At 43.7% G+C, this 27,331-nt stretch overlaps 1 protein-coding gene across 1 annotated transcript in view; it reads right to left on the reverse strand.

Annotated features, from left to right (window-relative positions):
* Positions 1–27,331, reverse strand: part of L3MBTL4 (L3MBTL histone methyl-lysine binding protein 4) — a 297,887-nt gene that overhangs the window by 118,343 nt on the left and 152,213 nt on the right. Inside the window, exon 14 of the mRNA XM_024763900.1 lies at positions 25,797–25,899. Coding sequence (XP_024619668.1) covers positions 25,797–25,899 — 103 coding nt within the window. The remainder of the gene's footprint in view (positions 1–25,796; positions 25,900–27,331) is intronic.

Here is a 27,331-nt window from a genome sequence, read left to right on the forward strand (position 1 = left end):
CTGTGCCTGGTTAACTCCCCAGCACATCAGAAGAACAGAGCCAAAATCATCCGTCTTTCATATTTCAATCAATTTGTTTGTATATTTATTGCATCTTTCACTCGATATTTCCCAAAAAGCAATTTCAGAAGAGATAAAATTATGAGAAAATACTTTATAGAATCGGATATACTGATAACAAAACAACGGTGGACAGGAGTCTTTGGAGGAACAAAGGCTATTCTCTCATGTTCTATGCGTGTCTGAGTTTTATCTGATTAGAATTAAAGGCTAACATAGTCATACACTGAAATGGGAATTGCTCCTTCTGTTTTCAGAAACTGTGACAGAAGAGAACGAAGGCTCAAAAAAGAAAGCATATTCAAAATAGTTCAAAAATGCTATTGTATAACCACAAAAACCGATGGAGCTTTGTTGCATTTAAAGTAAAGCTATGACACAGATAAAACTGGAGGGATGTGTGAAAAAAAGCAAATGAAAACCAAGGAGTAACAACTTGTATTTATGGAACATTTCACTTCCAAAATACTGGAGGAATCACAAGTAAATATGTAATAGTGGGGGCTTCCCTGGTGGCGCAGTGGTTGAAAGTCCGCCTGCTGATGCAGGGGACGCGGGTTCGTGCCCCGGTCCGGGAAGATCCCACATGCCGCGGGGCAGCTGGGCCCGTGAGCCATGGCCGCTGAGCCTGCGCGTCCGGAGCCTGTGCTCCGCAACGGGAGAGGCCGCAACAGTGAGAGGCCCGCGTACGGCAAAAAAAAAAAAAAAAAAAAAAAAAAGGAAAGGGGCTTCCACAGGCTCCTTGGAGTCCTCTGATTGCTATTTTTCCTTATTTGGTAAATACAAACAAGAGGAATGGAAAAGGATTTCTCAGAGGTATTCACTGATTCATCTGTTTCAAGAGCACTAAACCACTGCCTTCCTCTGTGCCACTCCTGGGGCAGTTTTCTTTTCCTGTCCTACCAATCATGGACAGCTCAAAGACAACTTGACTTTACCGTCACAATTATTTTTTCCAAAACTGGATATTTAATGCCCAGATAATAGTAAATATGAAACAAGGCGTTTTAAATTGCTCCAGTGTACACTTAAGTTAAGTATGGAGGATCCTGCCATCTGGAACACATTTTCATCACCTCTGTAATATCCACGGTCTACCTACTTGGAGATGACGACCAAATTCAAATGCAAATCCTGCCCCCCCCCGTCTTCTCTCCTTCTTCCTTCCAAAAATATTAATTGAGCACCTACCATATGCCAAGAACTGTTCTAGGCATTGGAGGTGCAGTGATGCACATCACACACACACACACACACACACACACACGATAAATATGTATTCTGATGCAGGTAAATAAAGCTGGGGAGAGAGGCGATGCTCACGTGTTTGGGATGTGCCCTCACTGAGTGAGGGGGCGAGCAGTGCCGTTCCTCTGCCGAGAAACCACCCCCTGCCCTCCCCCTCCCAACCTCCCCCACAGGCGCACCTGGCTTGCTCCAATCACATTACAGCCTGAACATTGCTTCCTCCAGGAAGCTTTCAGTGACGGCTCCACCACTAATTAATCTCTCCCTCCCGTGAAACCCTAAGTACTCATCTGTGCTTCCTCTAAGAGACTCATCATTCTCTACTTTGTATTAAATCATCTGTATTCATATGTTTCCTATATTTTCAACCTCATTAGACAACAAGGTCTTTTTGAGAGTCATACACTCCCTTTATCACTTCTTGCAGCTTCTACCATAGTGCCTGGGACACAGCAGTATTTCAACAATGTTTCTGGAATAAATAATTAGTCCGTGCTGTAGTCTGAATGTTTGTGTCCCCCTCTCCCCCGTTCATATGTTGAAATCCTAATGTCCAACACGATGCTGTAGGAGGTGGGGCCTTTGGGAGGTGCTCAGGCCACGGGAGCAGAGCCCTGTGAAGGGATCAGTTCTCTTAGAAGAGGCTGCACAGATGCCTCGCCTGTTCCACCAGGTGAGAACACAGCCAGCGGATGGCAGCCTGAAGCAGGTAGAAGGCTCTCACTGGGCTACAACTGCGCTGGCACCTTGACCTTGAACTTCCAGCCTTCAGAACTGTGAGAAATACATATCTGCTGTTCGTAAGCTACCCAGTTTGTGGTATTTTGTTATAGCAGCACAAATGGACTAAGAGAGTCAAGAAGTTCACTGAAACACAATCCAGTTTCCAGAACTGCATCGCTCCTTTCTCAATAAATATCTGCTGTTTGATTTACTTGGAAGATGTCTTTTGTTATTTATTTCTTTATAATTCTTAAATATATTTTTTTCAACCTTATGAAAGCTGTTTTATCACTTTCCACCACCTGTGTGCCAGGCACTTGGCTGGGATGCAGGGTTCAGTGATGGTCAACGCATCCGCCTTCAGGGATGCCATCAGTGCTGAAGAAAGACAAGCCTGCAAGTGTGCGGCAGGTACACCGGGGGTTGGGACCCTGTGCTGAGGGGTAGGAGGTCGCACTTGGCGCAGAGAGGGGGGCAGCCATGGAAACTGTCTAAGGAGTGATGTCCATGTTGCCCTGTGATGAGTGGGGTCACCAAGTGAAAGGAACTCGGGAACAGGAATCACGAGAGGGTTTCCAGCAGCAAGAGAAACATGGGGGGACACTGCGAGGCTGGAACCTGTACCTGTCTGGAGTGTGAGTGGGCCTTGTAAGCCACTTGGATTGTTTCTGTAAGGAAAGGAGAGCTGCTGAGTGGTGCTTCTGCAGAGTGGTGAGAGGGTCAGCTCCCCATTTGGGAAAGGCCAGCCTGACCACAGTCAGGGCAGCAGAGTGGAGGTGCTGGTCCAACCAGGAGGGCGCCGAGCAGGTCCCTGAGGAAGAACAGCATGAGATAGGGCAGCAGTGAAGACGCAAACACACAGACCCACTGGAGAGCACGGAGGAAGCAGAATCTGTGGACGAGACTGGGTGGATGGCTGAATATCGGAGTGTGAGGGGGGACTGGGTCAAGAATGATTTCCCACTTTGCTAGCGGGGTAACTGGAGAAAGGGGCACCCCCCCCCATCATGGAAATCTTGGTGGGAGAGGAGGCTTTGGACACGGCAAGACTCAGGAGCCAGGTGCTCATCCAGAAGCGGCTGCTCGCCGGGGCAGCTGGACACACAGGTCTCTGCCCAAGTGACTCGGGCTGGAGCCATCCACGAGGTGACACCAGGAGAGTGTGCCAGGGGAGCCAGGAGAAGTGGTTTCAGCCCCGTGCGCACTGGACCCGCGGGGAACCTGAAAGCCCCCCTGAGCCCTGGGTCCCACCCCATGTCAGGAAAGCCTGACTCTCTGGGAGGTGAGGCCTAGGCAGAGCTCTCCTGGTGGCCGGTCCACAGCCAGCATTACGGCTCCTGACGGGGAGCCCGGGGAATGGTAGCCGAGGAAGGACCCAGAGGCAGAGCCTTTCAAGAGCAGATCCAGTAGAGGTGCCAAGGGAGACTAAGGAGGAAGAGCAGGACAGGAGAAGGTGATGCCGTGGGGACCAGCACAGAGAGGGGGTCACAGCAGAACCAGCTGTGCTGCAGAAAGGCAGGACTGGGAGGGTTTATGACCTCGGTGCTCAGCAGCAAGGGGGGCTGCGGGTGACCTAGGAGAGCATGTCAGTGGGCAAAGTGGCCAGAAGGGGTGCTGGAGGGGCGGGTGGGCGCACACGCCACCCCTCAGAGTGCCCGGGGCTGAAGGGAGGGGCATGGAAAAACGTTACAGACGGACCTGAGTTGAGAAAAGATTTTTTAAAAATGTAATAGATTTGGGCACGTTTAAATTTTAGTATGCTTTTTTTTTGTTGTTGGAAACCCCTTCATATAAAAGGGCAAAATATATGTGTGTTCTGTTTGAAACATAATTATGAAGCAAACACCTACTCATCCAGCATCATGGCCAAGAAAGAGAGCACTGCCTGCACTGCCAAAGCCCCAGGTACCCCTCGCCAGCCCCAATCCCTTCCCGCTACCATTTTTTTGCCTTTCTTTACAGTTTCTCCAGCTGTGCATGGATCGCCGTACAACACTGCCTGCTCTGGGCTGTTGCAGAACCTTATAGAATTGGCGTCATGCTGGATGCGTTGTTTTGGTCTTGCTTCTTCACTTAACATGACCATGTTTGTGAGATTCAGGCACCTCCTTGTGTGTAGTTTATTTATTTCCACTGCTGTACAGTTTTTCTCTCCAAGGATACTCTAAGCATGTTTGGGTCTCGTGGGGAAGATGCTCTTAAAAAGGAAGAGGCTGAGGGTGGAGAAGAGGGACAGATTTACAGATGGACGGGAGACAGGGGTGGGTTCAGAGACCGGCACCGTCAAGAGAAGGACTCCTCTGTTTCGCCAGGAGGGAAGGAGTCATGATCGGATGGTTCTTACTTTCTCAGTGAAGTAGGAGCTGAGGCCAGCCTGCAGCAGAGAGCAGAAGAGGTGGAGAAGCAGGGAACGAAGGAGCACAGAAAGTCCATGGAACAGCTGCTGTGAGGGAGGTTCGCCCACTTCCCAGAGAGCGGAGCCCGTGCGAGGGTCCGACTACCCAACCAAGTCCCTGGGGGTACAAGTCCCTCAGCAGCGTCGCATCCTTGTTTCAACAGCAGGAGAGGGAAGTGGGACTCAGCGTAATGATGGGCTCAAGCAATCTACGTTCAAACTCTGGCTCTGCCACTCCCCGGAAATCAGGAAGACGGCCGACCCTCCAAAATCAACCACAGTTTCCTCAGCTATGAAATGGAGATCAGGTCTATCGTAAAATGTATGTTGTGATAATTAAATTCAGCATCATATGTCAAATTCTTGGCATACAACAGAAGCCCAATGTTGAAGTGTCATTAAAAAATCTTCTCAGTGGATTGTTAACAATAAAACCACTGTGACCAAAAAAAAAAAAAAAAAAAACCACTGTGACATTGTTAGAAAAGATGTGTTCTTGATGCCACATCCTGGACCAGCTAGCTGGAGGTCGTCCAATAAACTCACAGAAAGAAGGTCTAATATTCGGTATTAGTAACATGGGAAGGAAGAGCTAGGCCTTCCTTTCACTACATCAGACGTGCTAGTGACAGGCACTAGTCGGCCTCCAGCCCAGGAACCCGAGGACAGACAGCAGCCAGGCTGAACGGGCTCAGACCCGAAGGCGAGACGAAACATCTGTTCTCGCAGCTCTTACCTGAGTGGCTAAGAAGGCCCGCAGCCAGGACGGCTGGAGAGCACCACGATGGGAACAGTGCCGGCCACTTCATCGGCCTCATCATCCCCCCTTGTCCCCCATTATCACCACCCAAGTCCAGGCTCTAGGTACGCGAGATTAAAATTAAGTGCAATCACACACACACACACACACGCATGTACACACACACATATGCAGACACACACACGTTCTGTGTCTCAGCTGGAATATCCCTCCTTCCCACTTTTTGCTTGGGTAACTCTTACTCACCCTTCAGGACACAGGAAGGTATCTATTGGGGAAAGTTTTCTTGAAACGCTTCGACCAGCTTCAGAGACCCTCATAGGACCACCTGGATGTGGCTCCCCAAACAGACCTTTCTCATGTCATTTAGTCAACGTCATCTCCTTCCCTAGACTGTGAGCTTCTAGAAACGGGGTAGATCTTACACAGAGCACAGCCCTGGGCATATAAAGGGCGTTCGATAAAGGCTTGTTCAACGAACGAATAAAAACTGTGAGAAAAGAAAGACGCCTAAGCCATTCCAGGGGATATATTTCTGTTAAAGACTTTTATTTTTTACTGACAATAAATGCAAATTCTTGTTTTAACTATTTTTTAAGTCATAAATGTCTACAGTGCGTTTCTTTGAAGTATCTAGCTATTCTACTTAGAAGAATCCCTTAAAACACATAAGAATTTCACCCGCCAATTATGTACCTTATTTTTAAATATTGTCTAGTAACTAACGCCGGAAGTGACTGACCACGTGAAGGGCGGCCTCATCCTTCGGGGATTACACTACAGAAGGGCAGGACTTCGATCAGCTGGCACAAATGTTCCCATCGAGGTGCAGTTACACGTTTGAGCATCACCAGCTCTTCCCAGAACAGCACCCTTCCCTGCAAAGAACCCCCTCCACAAGGCTGATCCCTGCCTCGCCTGGAGCTGCAGCCAGCAAGCCTGCCGCGGAATTCCCGCCAGTCAGGAAGGACATTCACTGTACCGCGTCGCAGCTGAGGAAAGCGAGAGCGCTGGTTTCCTTCGCCAGCAGCAGCGGGCTCGAGCTTGTAGAAACGGGCAGCTAGGGATACTGTGCTGAAATCCCTATTTCACTTACGTCTGCAAACACGTTTGGACGTGTTTGGGACGACTCTCCAGAGGAGGCCAGGTCTGCAGAAGGCACGGGGGCATGAGGGCGGCCACCGAGGGCAGCAGACACCCCGGACGCTCCTGTGCTCCCATGTGACAGCACTTTGCCGCTTAACAAAGCCTGGCTCTTCCTTCCCTTTCAAAAAGAATTTTAGTATTTGTGAATTACCAGCAAAGAATTCTCAGACCAACGCACGGGCAGTGGGGATGAGAGAAGGAGGCCGAGTGTCAGTGCTCACGGGTCAGGGTTCAGGAGACGCTCAGGTAGGTTCCCGCTATTTCATTCTTCCTAAGATCGTACGTATCATCTACTTTACAATCTAGTTTAAATAGCACGGAAGCCTGGTCAATTTCCGTTTGACAGCAGACTCCATGCCTCTTCCACGTGTGTGGGAGGTGGATGTGTCCCAGGCTTAATTCCAGGATGAAACCGTGGTTTTTCATAAAATATAAATCCTAGTAGAAGGAACTTAAGGTCAGCATCACTATCCTGATATGTGTCTCTGCCAGACCTGTTGTCTCACAGAAGGAGAAGTCATTTCTCCACCCGACCCAAAGTCAGGTCAAGGGAACCAAGAGCAGGCCATCAGCCTGGGAATGCATGCAACCCACAGGGCAGAAAAGCTGGCCTCCTAATTCATAACTCAGGGAAATTTCCACATTTTACTCTGTTCTGTTTGTTCATTTTTAATCCATGATAGAGACACGCAAAGCAGATTAAAACCTAAGATGAGCCCTGTGGGCTGTGAAACTTCAGTGAGAGCTGAAAATAGCCCCGCTGCATCTGGACGGCAGTGAGGGGGGGCCCCTGGAGTTGGTCCCTGAGCCCAGGGGCCGGGCTGCGGCTGTTTCCCCGAGAAACGTTGGATCTCCATGGAGAGGTAGAGATGGGAGGGCCATGTCACACTGTCGCAAGGTCCACCAAACACAGAGGTTCGGTTTGTAGAAACTTGGGAGAGATGTCAGCCAGGAGGGCTACTTCAATATTTTTGAGGTAATTGTTTGCAAACGTTTTTCTACTGACGTAGACCTTACACACAGATCGCCCGGATTATTAGCTGTTTTCACAGACTGAACACATGCTGGTGGAGCATCAGATAAAGAAACAGAGTATTTCCCCAGCGGCCACTCCCTCCCCCTCCGCCAGGCAACCCCCAGGGGTGACCCTGTCCTGGAGTTCAGAGTGTAGTCTGTTGTGCCTGCTTTTGTCCCTTTCGTTGATGGAATCACTCAGTGTTTGCCCTTTGTGTCTGGCTCAAAGGTTTCAGTCACCGTGGGTCCATGAGCCTCACCTGTGGCGCTGTGTGGTTAGTCTGTTCCTTCTCCTCCCCGCGTAGCTTCCACTGTATAAACAAGCTGCGGTTCAGCACTCACTGCTGATGCACGTTTGGGAAGACTCAGGCTTGGGCTGTTATAAATGTGCTGCTACAAACATTCCGGCACATGTCTTTTAGTGAACTTATGCATGCATTTCTGCTGGGCATTTAACCAGGAATGGAATTGTTGTATCCTGTGAAATTAATTTTGCTCTTTACTGCATAACTGGTGCTTACGACATTCTATAAAAGGCCTCCAAGATCAAACTCCATTTATTACCGACCGAGCTATGTGCTCTCCTTCACACTCGCGCCTCTGGGGCATGTATTATTGTAACTGAGGTCAACACCATGTGTCTGATTTAGTCACCAGGGCCATCGTTTGTAGATACGTGACACCATGTTATTTACTTTGGACTTCTGCTCTGGCATTTCTAATGCAATCCTAAACAATCCTCAACACGCCCACTGTTTTTGCTGAAGTAATTTGGAAAATTCAGTAGTAACAGCTAGTTCTTATAAATAGGCAATACACCTCTCCATCTGGCTCCACACAAAGACAGGCAAATGAATATTAAATCTGACATGTCGGCACTGAACTATAATAACAGAAACTGGAGTATGAGGCTGTATTTATTATTTCACCAAAAGGAGAATAATCGAGACAAAGGGATAATTAAAATCATCATATCTAGCTTAGTACTTTCATAAATAGCGGTTTTATTTCAGATTTCCGATTTGTAAGTTTCTTATTGATAGTTCATGTTTCACAAGGATTTAACAGTTCTACGTACCAAAGTGGAAAGAGACATTCAGATAGCTTCTAGTCTTGTTTTCCATAACAAATTATGAGTAACAACTACCGTTGTCTGTAAGAGTCTGTGAGAGACAGTGAGAGAGAGAGAGAGAGAGAGAGAGAGAGAGAGTGTGTGTGTGTGTGTGTGTGTGTGTGTGTGTGTTCATTTTGGAGCTGAGAGGCAAAAGTTTAGTTTGAAAGGAATCCTGGAAGTCCTCTTTGTTTGCCTTTGTCTCAAGCGAGAAAACATTCTTAACAATCTCCTTAACAGCTGATGATCCAGATGTAGAAGTTTTGTGCATAGTTTAGTATCAATTTCCCTTTCTGACCTTAAATCTTCCTAATCTGCACATGAGAGACGTAATTTCAACTACCACGTCATTTCCACCATGTCTCTGGGAGTAGGAGAAAGAGGAGCAAACAAGCAGTCAGGATTTCATGATTTCAGTGTAAAATCAGCCTCTTCCTCGCTGTGCTAAGAAGACACACTTTGGCAAAGACTCACTTTTATCATGTGTAAAACAGGGATAATAAAACCTGCATCATACAGCTGCTCTGTGTGGTACGTAAGATGAGGCACGTGGAAACATTCCGCAAGGAGTTAAACGATATGCTAATATAACATGTTATTATGATTGCGCTTGTCTTGTACAAAAGAATTTTTCCAAAGGAAAAACATCAACATTCAAATTTTGTATAAACTTCATTCACCCTATTGTCTGCACTGTGAGTAACTTCCAGAAATAAGTTGTATTACCAACCTTATCCTCGTTCAAAAAAGGCAGACGGTCCCTGGCCACGTCATCTCCTTGGATTTTAGCCATCACCTATTTTTTTTTTGCAGTACGCGGGCCTCTCACTGTTGTGGCCTCTCCCATTATGGAGCACAGGCTCTGGACGCGTAGGCTCAGCGGCCATGGCTCACGGGTCCAGCCGCTCCGCGGCATGTGGGATCCTCCCGGACCGGGGCACGAACCCGTGTCCCCTGCATTGGCAGGCGGACTCTCAACCACTGCGCCACCAGGGAAGCCCTAGCCATCACCTTTTAATAATCGTGTTTATCTAAAAGTTAAGAAAACACAGTCTCCAAAAGAATGATATTTTTAAGCTTAATTCATGTATAAGAAAGAAACTATAGAGAGTGACAGACTTCCTAGGCTTAGGGATGCTATCTCTTGGGGAAAAAATAACGCATTTTAATTCACATTACAGAGTTTTCCATGCATTCAGATCAGCTAGGACAAATTCTTCAAGAATTTGAGTAACTCTAGGAAATCAGAGCAAGTTAATTAATGGAATTATATATTTTTTCCTATGCCTAGCAAATAATGGAAGGATCCCTAATCTTGATTCTTGAGGCATTTTTAGGAAAGGGGTGATTCCAACCCACCTCCTTCTGCTAGCAACAGTTTTGCAGTTATGTGCCTTGCATTTGGAATACACATCCTTGACTCAAGATACTTACGTTTTAATAAACACTGAAATCCACATATGGGTAAGTTACTTGCAATGGAATAAGTGTTCTCCAGACAGTGTGCCCTAAATCTTAAGACAACTGCATTGAGATGGTTGATATGTAAATAATATTGTACATATTGGAAATAAAAAGGAAATGTGAAATCACCTAGTCCAACTGTCATGCTTTGCAGATGAAAAAACTGAGACCCTGAGATGTTTGGAACTTACCCTGCGTCCAACGACCTAAAATTATAAGGAATATTCTTAAATTAAATTAAGGGTAAGACCACATGAAACTGTTTTTATTTTGAAAGAATAAATGGAGAAAAGATGCTTTCCATTGCAGGGACTTTTGTGTGTTGGGATAAACTGTATCTGAAATGTCTCCCTCAACGCCCACTTAAAACAGCGCCACTCAAGGCGGTAGACGGCAGTGGGGAGGTAGGAAGCTCCCAGAAGGTGTAACACAGTAACTGCGTGGAAGATCTCACAGAGGGCACAAAGCCTCCTGCCAGCTACGCAGAGCACATACTCACACGATTTCCCCACCTCTCAGACGGAAGGGTGAGGAAATGCAAGTGATGAGAGGGGATGGAGACTGCAGAGGATGCAGGGGATCCTCTGTCATACGGTAGAAATTTTGGAGAGATGAATACAGTCAGAATACAAAGAAAACTGTAAAAAATACTCAGAGAAAAAATGACTTTTTTAGGACTTTGGCCTAAAAACGGCGAGAGTACATAGTGTTACAGGTGAACTCAGTGAAAAGAAAACCATATGTAGACATATGCAGGGAAGTTTAAATTTCATTTATATACATGCAGGGACATAAAAGTATCCCATGGGAAACCTTGATAAAAGGACAGCGGGCTACTGTGAAGGGCCATCGGTTGGGCTGGACCAGACTCTGCCTGCACCACAGTGAGGACCAGAGGATGAAGGAGGCACCATGGACAGAGCTCTGAGAGAGAAGGGTCTGGGCTACAACCTCTGTCTCCTCTCAAATGGCTCCCAGGGGAGATGCAGTCTCCGACATGCGAAGATCGTAAAGAAAATATGCAGGCACCAGTGACAAATTACAACAAACCTTGAAAAGAACTGTGCCAGAACAGGGAATAAAAGAGGTTAAGTCAAGAAAAAGGAAGGAAGCTGTAGCTGGAAAGGACTGAGGTCACCACTGGAACCAGTGAAACATATAGAAATAAATATACATGGCTGTTTTAAGTATGACTGCAAAGTTCTTTGCCCACTTTTTCCCCCCAAGAGTTGACTGTTTTGCTTAAAAACTGGAAAGAAAGAAAAGAATAAAGTATATAACCTAAAATTCATTTAATACAAGTGGGTGCTTTGGATTAGGGAAAAAAGAAGAGCATTTAGCATCTCAAGTGTCACAAAAGAAAGCCAAAGATTAATGTTCTAAAGATTTTGACAGTCAAAAAAATGTAAATTTAAGAATATATTTGATTCATCTTTATATGGAGTCTATTCAACATACAAAAGAATTGGAGGGGATTGGTTCAAGATGGCAGAGTAGAAGGGTGTGCGCTCACTCCCTCTTGCGAAAGAACCGGAATCACAACTAACTGCTGAACAATCACCGACAGGAAGACACTGGAACTTGCCAAAAAAGGTACCCCACATCCAGAGACAAAGGAGAAGTCTCAATGAGAGGGTAGGAGGGGCTCAATCACAATAAAAGCAAATCCCATAACTGCTGGGTGGGTGATTCACAAACTGGAGAACACTTATACCACAGAAGTCCACCCACGGGAGTGAAGGTTCTGAGCCTCCCGTCAGGCTTCCCAACCTGGGAGTCCGGCAACGGGAGGAGGAATTCCTAGAGAATCAGACCTTGAAGGATTTGATTGCAGGACTTTGACAAGACTGGAGGAAACAGAGACTCCACTCTTAGAGGGCACACACAAAGTAGTGTGTACATCAGGACCCAGGGGAAGGAGCAGTGACCCCATAGGAGACTGAACCAGACCTACCTGCTAGTGTTGGAGGGTCTCCTGCAGAGGTGGGGGGTGGCTGTGCCTCACCATGAGGACAAGGAAACTGGCAGCAGAAGTTCTGGGAAGTACTCTTTGGTGTGAGCCCTCCCAGAGTCTGCCATTAGCCCCACCAAAGAGCCAGGTAGGCTCCAGTGTTGGGTCGCCTCAGGCCAAACAACCAACAGGGAGGGAACCCAGCCCCACCCATCAGCAGACAAGCGGATTAAAGTTTTACTGAGCTCTGCCCACCAGAGCAACAGCCAGCTCTACCCACCACCAGTCCCTCCCATCAGGAAACTTGCACAAGCCACTTAGATAGCCTCATCCAGAGGGCACACAGCAGAAGCAAGAATTACAATCCTGTAGCCTGTGGAACAAAAAACACATTCACAGAAAGACAGACAAGATGAAAAGGCAGAGGGTTATGTACCAGATGAAGGAACAAGATAAAACCCCAGAAAAACAACTAAAGGAAGTGGAGATAGGCAACCTACCAGAAAAAGAATTCAGAATAATGATAGTGAAGATGATACAGGACCTCGGAAAAAGAATGGAGGCAAAGATCGAGGAGATCCAAGAAATGTTTAACAAAGACCTAGAAGAATTAAAGAACAAACAAACAGAGATGAACAATACAATAACTGTAATGAAAACTACACTAGAAGGAATCAATAGCAGAATAACTGAGGCAGAAGAACGGATAAGTGACCTGGAAGACACAATGGTGGAATTCACTGCCACAGAAAAGAATAAAGAAAATAAAAAGAAAGAAATGAAGACAGCTTAAGAGACCTCTGGGACAACACTAAACATAACATTCGCATTATAAGGGTCCCAGAAGGAGACGAGAGAAAGAAAGGACCCAAGAAAATATTTGAAGAGATTATAGTCGAAAACTTCCCTAACATGGGAAAGGAAATACCCACCCAAGTCCAGGAAGTGCAGAGAGTCCCAGGCATGATGAACCTAAAGAGAAACACACCGAGACACACAGTAATCAAATTGACAAAAATTAAAGACAAAGAAAAATTATTGAAAGCAACAAGGGAAAAGCGACAAATGACATACTAGGGAACTCCCATAAGGTTATCAGCTGATTTCTCAGCAGAAACTCTACAAGCCAGAAGGGAGTGGCATGATATATTTAAAGTGATGAAAGGGAAGAACCTACAACCAAGATTACTCTACCCTGCAAGGACCTCATTCAAATTCGATGGAGAAATCAAAAGGTTTACAGACAAGCAAAAGCTAAGAGAATTCAGCACCACCAAACCAGCTCTGCAACAAATGCTAAAGGAACTTCTCTAAGTGGGAAACAGGAGAGAAGAAAAGGACCTACAAAAACAAACCCATAACAATTAAGAACATGGTAATAGGATCAAACATATTGATAATTACCTTAAACGTGAATGGATTAAATGCTCCAACCAAATGGCACAGGCTCACTGAATGGATACAAAAACAAGACCTGTATATATGCTGTCTACAAGAGACCCACTTCAGACCTAGGGACACATACAGACTGAAAGTGAGGGGATGGAAAAAGATATTCCATGCAAATGGAAATCAAAAGAAAGCTGGAGTAGCAATATTCATACTAGATAAATAGACTTTAAAAGAAAGAATGTTACAAGAGACAAGGAAGGACACTACATAATGAGCAAGGGATCAATCCATGAAGAAGATATAACAATTATAAATATATGTGCACCCAACATAGGAGCAACTCAATGCATAAGGCAACTGCTAACAGCTATAAAAGAGGAAATCGAGAGTAACACAATAATAGTGGGGGATGTTAACACCTCATTTACACCAATGGACAGATCATCCAAACAGAATATTAATAAGGAAACACTAGCTTTAAATGACACAATAGACCAGATAGATTTAATTCATATTTATAAGACATTGCATCCAAAAACAGCAGGTTACACTTGCTTCTCAGTGCTCATGGAACATTCTCCAGGATACATTGTATCTTGGGTCACAAATTAAGCCTTGGTAAATTTAAGAAAATTGAAATCGTATCAAGTATCTTTTCTGACCACAACGCTATGAGACTAGATATCAATTACAGGAAAAATCTGTAAAAAATACAAACCCATGGAGGCTAAACAATACATTACTAAATACCCAAGAGATCACTGAAGAAAACAATCACTGAAAAATTCAAAGAGGAGATTAAAAAAATACCTAGAGACAAATGACAATGAAAACACGATGATCCAAAACCTATGGGATGCAGCAAAAGCAGTTCTAAGAGGGAACTTTACAGCAATACAAGTCTACCTCAAGAAACAAGAAAAATTTCAAATAAACAATCTGACCTTACAGGAACTAGAGAAAGAAGAACAAACAAAACCCAAAGTTAGTAGAAGGAAAGAAATCATAAAGATCAGAGCAGAAATAAATGAAATAGAAATGAAGAAAACAATAGCAAAGATCAATAAAACTAAAAGTGGTTCTTTGGGAAGATAAACAAAATTGACAAACCCTTAGCCAGACTCATCAAGAAAAAGAGGGAGAGGACGCAAATCAATAAAATTAGAAATGAAAAAGGAGAAATCACAACTGACACTGCAGAAATACAAAGGATTGTAAGAGATTACTACAAACAAGTACATGCCAATAAAACGGACAGCCACGAAGAAATGGACAAATTCTTGGAAAGCTACAATTTTCCAAGACTAAAACAGGAAGAATTAAAATATAAACAGACCTATCACAAGTAATGAAATTGAAACCATAATTTAAAATCTTCCTTCAAACAAAAGTCCAAGACCAGATGGCTTCACAGGCAAATTCTACCAAACATTTAGAGAAGAGCTAACACCGATCCTTCTCAAACTCTTCCAAAAAATTGCAGAGGGAGAAACACTCCCAAATTCATTCTACGAAGCCACCATCACCCTGATACCAAAACCAGAAAAAGATATCACTAAAAAAGAAAATTATAGACCAATATTACTGATGAACATAGATGCAAAAATCCTGAACAAAATACTAGCAAACAGAATCCAACAGCACATTAAAAGGATCATACACCATGATCACCTGGGATTTATCCCAGGGATGCAAGGATTCTTCAGTATATGCAAATCAATCAATGTGATACACCACATTAACAAATTAAGGAATAAAAACCATATGATCATCTCAATAGATGCAGAAAAAGCTTTTGACAAAACTCAACACCTATTTATGATAAAAACTCTCCAGAAAGTGGGCATAAAACAAACCTACCTCAACATAACAAAGGCCATATATTACAAACCCACAGCCAACATCACACTCAATGGTGAAAAACTGAAAGCATTTCCAGTAGGGTCAGGAACAAGACAAGGATGTCCACTCTCGCCACTCTTATTCAACATAGTTTTGGAAGTTCTAGTCACAACAATCAGAGAAGAAAAAGAAATAAAGGAATACAAATTGGAAAAGAAGAAGTAAAACTGTCACTATTTGCCGATGACATGACACTATACATAGAAAATCCTAACGATGCCACCAGAAAACTACTAGAGCTAATCAATGAATTTGGTAAGGTTGCATGATACAAAATTAATGCACAGAAATCTCTGGCATTCCTATACAACAACAACGAAAAATCAGAAAGAGAAATTAAGGAAACAGTCCCATTTACCACTGCAACAAAAAGAATAAAAATACCTAGGAATAAACCTGCCTAAGGAGGCGAAAGACTTGTACTCAGAAAACTATAAAACACTGATGAAAGAAATCAAAGATGACAAACAGATGGAGATATATACCATGTTCTTGGATTGGAAGGATCAATATTGTGAAAATGACTCTACTACCCAAAGCAATCTACAGATTCAATGCAATCCCTATCAAACTACCAATGGCATTCTTCAAAGGATTAGAACAAAAAATCTTAAAATTCATATGGAAACACAAAAGACCCCAAATAGCCAAAGCAATCTTGAGAAAGAAAAATGGAGCTGAAGGAGTCAGGCTCCCTGACTTCAAACTATACGACAAAGATACAGTAATCCAGACAGTATGGTACTAGCACAAAAACAGAAAGATAGAATATAAAACTTTTAGAGGAAAACATAGGAAAAACACTCTGTGACATAAACCACAGCAAGATCTTTTCTGACCCATCTCCTAGAGTAACAGAAATAGAAACAAATGGGACTTAATTAAACTTAAAAGCTTTTGCACAGCAAAGAAAACCATAAACAAGACAGAAAGACAACCCTCAGAATGGGAGAAAATATTTGCAAATGAAGCTACTGACAAAGGATTAATGTCCAAAATGGGAAGGCGACGCTGGGGCAAAGTGAGAGTAGCATCGACATATATACACTACCCAATGTAAAATAGTTGGCTGGTGGGAAGCAGTAGCATAGCACAGGGAGATAGCTCGCTGCTTTGTGATGACCTAGAGGGGTGGGATAGGGAGGACAGGAGGGAGGCTCAAGAGGGAGGGGATATGGGGACATGTGTATGCATATGGCTCATTCGCTTTCCTGTGCATCAGAAACTAACACGGTACCGTGAAGCAATTATATTCCAATAAACATCTATTAAAAACATTAAAAATAGGGGCTTCCCTGGTGGCGCAGTGGTTGAGAGTCCGCCTGCCGATGCAGGGGACACGGGTTCGTGCCCTGCTCCAGGAAGATCCCACATGCCACGGAGCAGCTGGGCCCGTGAGCCATTGCCGCTGAGCCTGCGCGTCCGGAGCCTGTGCTCTGCAACGGGAGAGGCCACAACAGTGAGAGCCCTGCGTACCGCAAAAAAAGAAAATAATAATAATAAAGTACATGAAAAAACCCTTTAAAAATATGTGAGAGAAAAAATGGCAGACTGGAAAACTGAATTTATCATTTTTCCTTGATAATCAATCCTTTCTCTCGATACTAAAAAAAGTAATAAATAAATGAAAGGGTATAAATACAGAAGGACAAAGCATGAGAGAAGAAATGACAGCAGATAACAGAGGTTCATGCAGTTTAAAGGCTGGAAAATGGGCAAGCTGGGAGCCAAGAGTCTGCAGAGAGAAGATGTCACAAAAACCCACCTGGAAACATCTGGAAGCAAGTCTCTTCTGGAAGGCACTTACTAGAAGAAGGGGTCCCTGCTGGTGACTCAGGCTCCTCGACATTGGCCAGTCCCCTCCTGACCACTGCCCCTGAATCCCACCAGCTGGCAGGCCCTGAGCAAGGTTTGCTGGTGCCTTGTTCTCAAGAGTGAACTTGGAGGGACTTCCCTCGCGGCTCAGTGGTTAAGAATCCGCCTGCCAATGCAGGGGACACAGGTTCGAGCTCTGGTCCGGGAAGATCCAACATGCCGCGGAGCAACTAAGCCCGTGCGCCACAACTACTGAGCCCGTGAGCCACAACTACTGAAGCCTGTGTATCTAGAGCTGGTGCCCTGCAACAAGAGAAGCCACCACAATGAGAAGCCCGTGCACGACAAAGAGTAGCCTCCGCTCGCCTCAACTAGAGAAAGCCCATGCACAGCAACAAAGACCCAACGCAGCCAAAAATAAATTAAATTAAAAAAAGAAAGAGTGAACCTGGAGAAAGACCACCAGGACTTGAGAAATGCCTCTCACGTGACAGAAAGAAGCCGACCAACCTAACTGGAAAACAAATCAAAACACAAGAACCTGGGGAAAAAGTCAATGCTGGGTTAACTTAACCAGTCAATGTTGGTTAAGTTAACCCAGCAAGTAAGAACAGGATGCAACAAAAAACAAATCAGAGAATAAGGACATGTTCTCACAGACTGAAAAAAAATCACAGTATGGTTAAAAAAAAAAAATCAAAGGATTGTAAGACAAAGTTGAGCTATTCCAAGGAAGCGAACAGAAGACAAGGCGTTTAAAGAAAGGAGAGAAAATTTGGGCATCTGTGAAGGAAAACAAATGGAGCAAAGAGAAAAGATGGCAGAAAGAAGAACTCACACAGGGGCTTCTGGAAATAAGAGGTGTGAGTCTCCAGACTGAACCAGAGAGCGAGGAAGGCGCATTCCAGCACAGCAGGAACACACAGAAAGTCCCGACCATGTCTGGATTGAGATTCTCGTAGTGGGTGGGAGGGAAAGACAATCTTTTCTGTGAAGTGAAATCTGAACAACAGCCAACTTCCCATTAACTTAAGGAAAATGCAGCAATGTCTTCAATAATCTGAAGGAAAAGTTTTCCGACTGGAATTCTATCCACAACTAAACAACTGTGGTTGAGGAGAGAGAACACATATTTCGACACACACAAAAATAAATAAATAACTATCTCCCACAACCCTACGCTCCAAAGCCAGGAGAAATAAACCAGGGAAATGAGGACAGAATCCAGGGAGGATCTGACAGAGGGAGTTGGAGGGGATTCCAGCAGGCAGGTAGGTCCCAGGAAGACGGCTGTGCAGTCCACCTGCGAGAAACAGGCTCAGACTGGGAGGTGAGCAGAGGCGGCTCCAGAAGGGTCACCTGCAGGGGGTGTGTCGGCTCGGGGACCACCTGACATGCCCAGTGCAGCTCAGAAGGGCTTCGCAGGTGAGGGGTGACCAGGCAGGTGTCTGAAGCCAGCCAGGGCTGGGCTACGAGGAGAGAGGTCTGACGCAGTGTGATACGACCAGGTTGTGTTTATCCAAAACCCACCAGGAAGATCAACCATTTAAAAGAAAACATCATATGGAAAGTCGGACAAACGACGGAACAAGAAACCCAAGAGCTGTGGCTCGGGGGCCCCACCTCTCAGAACACCGCACTGTCCGCTGCACCCCCATGGATGGTCTACTGTTGCAGTGTCGCTGCTTTGTTTCAAGATACTCTGACCCGTTTACTTGTTTTCTGTGTTCCAGTTCATTCACTTCAACTTCTAGTTTGCTCTTCCTTTCCTTTTTCTACTCGTCTAAAAAGTTAGTTAACTCTTCTAGTTGAATATTTAAGTAATTTATTTTCACTCTTTCTTGCTGTGTAGGGTTTACATTTACCTGTGAACATACACACAGTGGTGTCCCAAACGTTTATCTCTTTAGTGTCCTCATTAGACTCCATCTGGATTTTCTAAGATTTGGGTTTGGGTCTCCTCTGACCCTCTGATTGCTTAAGCTGTATTTGTGAATGTTTTTGCATGTCTTCTAGGTGATTGGCTTTCCCCCCAACAACTTCTTGTTTTATTGCACTTGATCAGAGAATGGGTCTGAATTGTTTTGGTTTTCAGAATTTATGTTGTCTGTGGCCTAATAGTTGAGTTTTGAAAAGTGCTCTTAAGTAGGTTTTTTTTTTTTTTTTCAGTTGGACATATAGCTTCCGGTCAGTCTTTGTCTTTTTAAAATCATGTTATTCAGATTCTATATATCTGTATTTGTTTTCCCTACTTAATCTATCATAGTCTCAAATGGATGAGTTAAAATCTCCTAATGTTATTGTGTTTCTCAGTATATTTCCTGCAGTTATGCTTTCAGTAACATGATACTGTATCATAAAGTGCATTAAGACTTACATGTGTCTTAGTCTCATTATGGAATTTAACCTTTTCTATTGCAAAGACCTCCCAATTACAGATGAGGAACCTGAGGCTAAGCATAGTGTGGCCATCTGCCCCCTAGTTACAGTAAATGGCAGGTCTGCAAGTCCAACTCAGGCCAGTCTAAAACCTCAGACGTTACCACAGTGACTGACACATGCCACATACACCACACACACCACACATCTGTAGGAGAACAGATGTGAAGAGAAGAAAACAACCTGAAATAATTTCCATCATAATTCTTGAGTTGGCAAAATAGTTCCAGGCAAACCACAAATAGAGGCTGAGTTGTGCTAGAAGGTTCCATGAAGAGCACCCAAACGCCTTAGATCTATCTGACCCCTCACTCCTGAGCAGCAGGTGCTCCTTTACATTTGTGCTCTTTATGGTGTGACACTGGCGATTCGGGTCCTGCATCCCACCCGGAGCACCGGGGCGGGGGTCCTTACATTCTGACGGTACCTGGCTCTCTGTGTAAAGAATAATCATTACTTCCTAAGTAAATTACCCTTGTATGTTTTATGGCACAGAGTTAGATCAAGTCTTCCAGAGTCTATGTTCTGCTCATTTAGAAAAAACAACATACCTAATCCTGGACCCTGGCTTAAAAGTAGGTTTACATCTTGTAGTCCCAGTATTGTCATCTTTAAATATTTCTATGTAAACAAATATACCTACTTCTTTTTATTCACTATGTAAATTCATTCAAATAAAATGTAAATTGTGTGATAATTTTGTGCCAAAAGTCTTATTTTCATACAGATAAGAACTGATGCAATTTCTTTCAAATAATGGTTTATGCAGCTTCTACTGAACTCTAAACAGCTTTGAATATCATTTTTAACCCCTTGACTATTTACATGAAAACGAAAATAAACCTGTCTGAAATTCATCTAAAAAGGATACCAAGGGGTCTGCCTGATCTCTGAAAGTGGTATGTTCTCTTCAAATGTCTTCAGCGACATCCTCATGTCACCGTTCTTGTCAGCTGCACAAAACAAGATGCTGACAACTTATTTTAAGAATATTGTTTACTTCCTTTCAAAACACCAAGCCTTCAACATCTGAGTGAGAAATTCTGACATGAAATGTGAAAACAACATTCACTCCTTGCAAGCACATCACTGCCTGGGAGAGTTTCATGGAAAAGCAGCTGAAACAGCCACCTTCCTAAAAGCAGCTTCCCGAAGGCTTTTTGGGAGCACAAGTCAATTGAGTTGTTTTGTATGAAACTGCAGGGGGGCTTCTTGTTTTACTTTTTCTTCATTTTTTAAGATACAAAAATATTTGCTTAAGAATCTTCTGGACTAGAGACTGTAAAAAGCATTTTCTAGAATGCTGACTCTTTGGTAAAGGTATGCATCTGAGACAAGTTAAATAAAAACTTTCATTTTAGAATGTTTAATTTAAATTCTTCAGGAAACTCAGCTAGACATGATTATAATAGTACATCTAGGATTCTGGGAGAATGCAGCAACATTTTAAAATTCTCATCTCTTGATCTGACATATAAGAAGCAAAATGTATAATAATAACTTCGGGCGTGTTACAGCAAATTTCTAGCACGTGTAAGAGTGTGTGTGTGTGTGTGTGTGTGTGTGTGTGCGTGTGCGTGTGCGTGTGTGTGTGTGTGTGTGTGTGTGAGAGACATGCTCAACAGATACCACCAAGACATGCACTAAAGAATAATATTCTTCATATTTTACAGCTATGTAAGATTTAGACTACAATAACATGAAAGAAATAACATGAAAACAAAACCCACAGATTATGAATGATATAAAAATTTTTTTACCCAGTTAATTACAAGAGGATTTAAATAAATTCTTAAGTTATACACAGAGTCACATAAGTAAACTGACTAACCTGGGAAATGACATTCAGAATGTCATGACCTAGAGTGAATTAAAAACAGATTTGGGCTTCCCTGGTGGTGCAGTGGTTGGGAATCCATCTGCCAATGCAGGGGACATGGGTTCGAGCCCTGGTCTGGGAAGATCCCACATGCTGCCGAGTAACTGAGCCCATGAGCCACAACTACTGAGTCTGCATACCACAACTACTGAAGCCTGCGTACCTGGAGCCTGTGCTCCACAACAAGAGAAGCCACCGCAATGAGAAGCCCACACACCACAATGAAGAGTGAAACCCGCTCGCCGCAACTAGAGAGGGCCCACATGCAGCAACCAAGACCCAACAGCCAAAAATAAATAAAATAAATAAATTTATAAAACAAAACAAAACAAAATAAATTTAGTTGTTAAAAAGAAATCAGTGTATTAACTGAAAATGGAATCAGTCAGTCAATGAGTAACGAGCACCTCAAAGGTAAAATTGCCAAAGACAGACTGTCACTGAAAGTGATTAAAGCAGGAGACAGAAACGCCCGGTACCTGCAGGAACCGACCTTCCATCACCCGCGACCCCACCCTCCTACACTGCCTTGCGGTCACCACTCCTCCAACAAGAAGTTCCTCCCCCTTCCTTGGGCACAACATAATGTTCAATGTAAGAAAAGCTTTTCACAGGTAAGTCAGAATTTATTTACCTGATGGTCTAAACGCTTTATAAATTCTATATAAGCATGTAAGTCCAAGGAAAACTCAGTTCTCTAATTTTTGTCTTTTTCCATTCTAGAGAGAAGCCAAGTACAGGTGCTCATCGCTTTTTATTTTTCTTTTCTGAGACAATGGAATCACTAAGGTGATTCCATTTTGAAGATGTTCCTTTTTCTTACAGGAGCCCTGCTCCAGCATAACAAGGTCTAGGCCAGCAGAAGAGCTGCGGCCCAGTCACCCGCCGTCACCAGGGGCTGCCCCGTGGATGTGAGGTCTGTATACAAAACATATCCTGCCTCATAGTTCCCTAAAAATGCTCCATCCTTCAACAAAAAACCACAAATAACAAATTCTGGCAAGGACGTGGGGAAAAGGGAACCCTCATGCACTGCTGGTGGGAATGTAAGCTGGTGCAGCCACTGTGGAGAACAGTATGGAGGTTCCTCAAAAACTAAAAATAGAGCTACCATATGACCCAGCAATTCCACTCCTGGGTATATATGCCCCCAAAACGAAAACACTAATTCAAAAAGATATGTGCATCTCACACCAGTCAGAATGGCCATCATCAAAAAATCTACAAACAATAAACGCTGGAGAGGGTGTGGAGAAAAGGGAACCCTCTTGCACTGTTGGTGGGAATGTAAATTGATACAGCCATTATGGAGAACAGTATGGAGGTTCCTTAAAAAACTAAAAATAGAACTACCATACGACCAAGCAATCCCACTACTGGGCATATACCCTGAGAAAACCATAATTCAAAAAGAGTCAGAAAAAAAGATATGTGCACCCCAGTGTTCACAGCAGCACTGTTCACAATAGCCAAGACATGGAAACAACCTAAGTGTCCATCAACAGGTGGATGGATAAAGAAGATGTGGTATATATATATATATATATATACACACAATGGAATATATACATATATAATTGTATATATAATTACATGGAATATATATAATGAAATTTTGCCATTTGCAGCAACATGGATGGACTTGGAGGGCATTATGCTAAATGAAGTTAAGTCAGAGAAAGACAAATGTTGTATGATATCACTTATATGTGGAATCTAAAACTTAAAACTAGTGAATATAACAAAAAAGAAAACAGACTCATAGATATAGAGAACAAACTAGTGGTTACCGCTGGGCAGAAGGAAGTGGGGAGGGGCAAGATAGGGTTAGGGGATTAAGATGTACAAACTACGTATAAAATAAATAAGCTACAAGGATAAACTGCACAACACAGGGAATATAGCAAATATTTACAATAACTATAAATGGAATATAATCTTTAAAATTGGGAATCACTATGTTGTACACCTGCAATATATAATATTGCATACCAACTATATGTTAATTAAAAAAGTAAAAAAATTTTTTAAAAGTCCCATTCTTCTATCACGTGTTCAGTTATCTCATTTTTTTCTAAGCTTCATAGAATGCCTTTTTAAACAAACACTTCCTTATTTTTACATTTTTCTGGTTTCTTCCAAAGTTCTGAATGCCAACCCGGTAAAGGCTACTTGCTGGAGAGAATCACGTCAGGTATTATTCATCATTAGATACTATAACTAAGAACAGCAATCAGACCCACTTGGGCCATACTGGATGAGAAAGTTCAGGGAAGCTGCTGAAACACAGTGGAGTGTGTCCACTGTGATCTGGTCCATGTTTTCAGAATCCAAGTAGGGGAAGGTGAATAACCTACACATAAGAATCGCGGTCGGCGGGGGAGGGGGGCAAGTCAGCTGGGGTGAGTGAGCTCCTCGGCGGTCCCAGGAGCGGCCCGGGTGATGTCGGTGACCCCAGCCCTGGTGCCACAGGCGGGCAACTGCAGAGGACAATAAGGGACAGACCGACCACCACGTACTGGCCGGCTCACTCTGAGGATAATGATTCAAGCTTTGAAGGAGGCACTAGGATGTCCAGTTATCCATCCAGAAGTACCTGGCACTCAAAAATCCACCGTGAGGAGGCAGAACCTGGTATGCTCTCTCAGGGCTGTCCAGAGGAACTTTTTGGGCCGTCCAATGCGGCAGCCACGAGCCACAGGCGGCTCCTGAGCAACTGAGATGTGGCTACTGCAACTGAGAAACTGAAATTTTCATTGTTTTTTATTGTAATTAATTTCCATGTAAACAGACCCATATGACTAGAACTACCATGTTGGACTCTGCAGCTCTAGGTTTTTAAAAACTAACATAAACACACCAGAAAAGCCTGAAGAAGATTATCCACAGCCACACACCCCTAGTAATGACTGTAAAGTGGTTCTATCGACAGGGTCCTCACCTCACACAGATCCCGACCCGATGATGGGATGGCTCTTTCCCCCACCTGCTCCTCCGTGCCCTTTTCTCTCTTCCTCCCTTCCCTCGTACAGAACTCCAGCTTCACCACCAGGGCCTCTCTTATAAGCTGCGAGTCCTGCTTTTGTCCACGTAACCAAGATGTCTACATGTCTTCAATTTCTTTCTTTTTTATGGTTGCTATATTATAATCTTTTAAGTGTTACTGTTTTTTTTTAATTTTCAACTTTTTATTGATGTATAATATATTCATAAAGAAAGGTACAAGTATTATTAGTGTACTTGAGCTCAATGAATTTTCACAAGTTGAATACATCCCTGGTTATCAGCACCAGATCAAGAAACAATATTACCAACACCTTGGAAGCCCCCTTTTTGAGCGGAGAACTCAAGAAATGCTGCACCACCAAGGTTCTTAATGATACAAGTGTTGTGTGAAAAACCATGGGCATCCAGGATGCCAAGTCAAACGGAGATTCACGAGGGTCTGATTTTGAATGCAAAGAAGCTTATGTAATACACTAACCAATTTGTGTCACTTTTTCAAACATGTGCAAGAGTAGGTATTTGATTTTTAAATATCTGTGACAAAAGACTTAGAACTCTTTCAATTAAGTGTTAGTATTATATTTACACATATAACATATTTACGTACATCAGCATTACTTCTTATAGTAACACTTGCTTTGATTCATTTAGAGCTGTTTGAAGCACTGGTTTCCAGACCTGCAAGCACCTGACACAGCGACGACTTCTCTGTGGATCTCTTTTATCCAAACAAACATTTCCTTGTTTCACATATATGATTTATCCTTTTCTCTTCATAGTTATCTATGTGTTTGTTTTATCTGTTTGTGTATTTGGACAAATCGGATGTCAATTCTGTTCAGCTTTAATTTACATATTCTGTAACTAGATCACCAATACGAATAATTTATCTATACGCTACTTTACCACTTGATGGTGACAGAAAAAGCAGCGAGGACTTCAACACTTATTTGTACTTATTTTTCATTATGAGCACTATCCTCCCCATACTATTATCACATATTTAAAACACAGGCATATTCTGCAACATAACTTCACGCTATTTTTTATCCTATAACAGAATTATCTCATCCCCAAATAAATAAAAGAGAGAGAAAAAGAAACAGAGGCAAGGTGAGAGCCAGGGGCGAAGCGGCAGGAGGTTCTGGAATTTCTTAAGAAGGTGGCAAGACGGGCAGCTGTGTGGGGAGGATTCAGGAGCACGAGGGACGAAGGGTGGGGCATGTGTGCACCTGCTGAGACAAGTGTCAGAGGGCAGAGGCCCTGGGAAGCCTGGTCGTCTGGGCCGGGCCTCAGGAGGCCAAAAGGCCCGGAGGAACGCGGGCTGGGCAAACACGGGAAATGTTGAAGAGGGGCCTCGGGACAGCGATGGGGGAGTATGATGGGGAGGTGTCTGGCTCCCAGAGGGTCATTACGATGCTTCCTACAGCTGCTAATCTGCATCATGTTTCAGTTCATCCCTGAAATAATTTAAATAAGAAAAAATTTTACCTGTGATGTCCTGAATACCGTGGACCACGGATATGGCCTATCCCTCGGCACCCTGGAGTGGGACAAACAGCTTGACCTGGAAGGATTTTCACATCATTTGCCCCTTCAGGAAGTAAAAGAACATACCTTGAAAACACCCTCAGCAAAGAAGAACTGGAAAGACTAAAATATGCAAATGATATTCATCAAGACTTTTCAAATTAAAAACAAACCGTCACCAGAAACACTTATTGGGTACTTGTGATGTTTTATAAAACGATTTAGCAGAAAATATCAGTGCTGTAATGGATAGTATAAACAGCAACTAACATCAGAGGCTGAGCAAAATGAATAGGCATTGAAGAAATTTAAGTAAAAAAAAAAAACCCAGAAGAACAGGACATGTCTTCAACAGAATAACACTGGCAAAGGCAACACAGCCATGAGCTGAGCAGGTGAGTGGGTGAGGTCTGGTTTGTGGCTCCCCATGAAACTCCCACTCAGCCACAGCAAGGCTCCCCCAAAGGGTGGACAGAAACTGAACCAGCAAATGGGGCGCAGAGAAGACAGTGACGTGGCCCTCCCTGTGCCACTCAAGTGTGTCCCAGCAGCTGAAGAGCCAACTGCCTGACCATTCTGTACTGGGCTGGGCTGTGCTATATACACTACATGATACTATTCTATACAGACCATATCACACTGTACTGTACCATACTGTATAGATATAGCATACTCTACTATACTGCATGATACTATACTGTAATACACTATCCGAAACTATATACACTACACTTTATATGCTATACCGTACAAAACTATATATACTATACTATTCTATACTTTACTATCAACATATATACAATGTTATAGTATACTACATATACTATACTAAACAATACATAATGAATCCAGGCCAGAGATGAATTCCGTCAAGCCCAAGAGGCAATGTAAAGAGTATCAGGATTGAAACCCCCTTGCTCTGTTCTGTGATTTTTCTCAGTCTGGTTTGCCCCTTCCCTCTCCTCCCCTCCCTGCTACACACACACACACACACACACACACACACACCAGGCCAGAGATGAATTCCGTCAAGCCCAAGAGGCAATGTAAAGAGTATCAGGATTGAAACCCCCTTGCTCTGTTCTGTGATTTTTCTCAGTCTGGTTTGCCCCTTCCCTTTCCTCACACACACACACACACACACACACACACACACACTGGCTCCTGGAATGTGCTACCCCCTCCTGTCATGCTGCTCTGGGCCTCTTTTGATGAAGATCCCACACCTTCCCCCTCCCTCCCCAGCTCTCAGATTTCCGTCTCCTGTTCAAGATCCTGTGTCCCTGTCCTCGTCTCAATACTTTCTCCGACTCCCAGCTCTGACTTAACTTGCCTGCTGGGTGAAGACACTGTACCCTGCAGCTTCTTCAGGAAAAGACGTGCATTTTCTCACACTCCACGTGCCCCGGGACTGGCAGAGAGGAAAGTGCCCTCTTTTCCCGGCACCCCTCCTCCTCTGTGCTTCCTCCCTGCTCCTCGAAGACTCCCGATGCAAC

The sequence above is a fragment of the Neophocaena asiaeorientalis genome, unplaced genomic scaffold (assembly GCF_003031525.2).
Source record: "Neophocaena asiaeorientalis asiaeorientalis breed wild unplaced genomic scaffold, Neophocaena_asiaeorientalis_V1.1 scaffold110, whole genome shotgun sequence".
Classification (NCBI taxonomy): domain Eukaryota; kingdom Metazoa; phylum Chordata; class Mammalia; order Artiodactyla; family Phocoenidae; genus Neophocaena; species Neophocaena asiaeorientalis.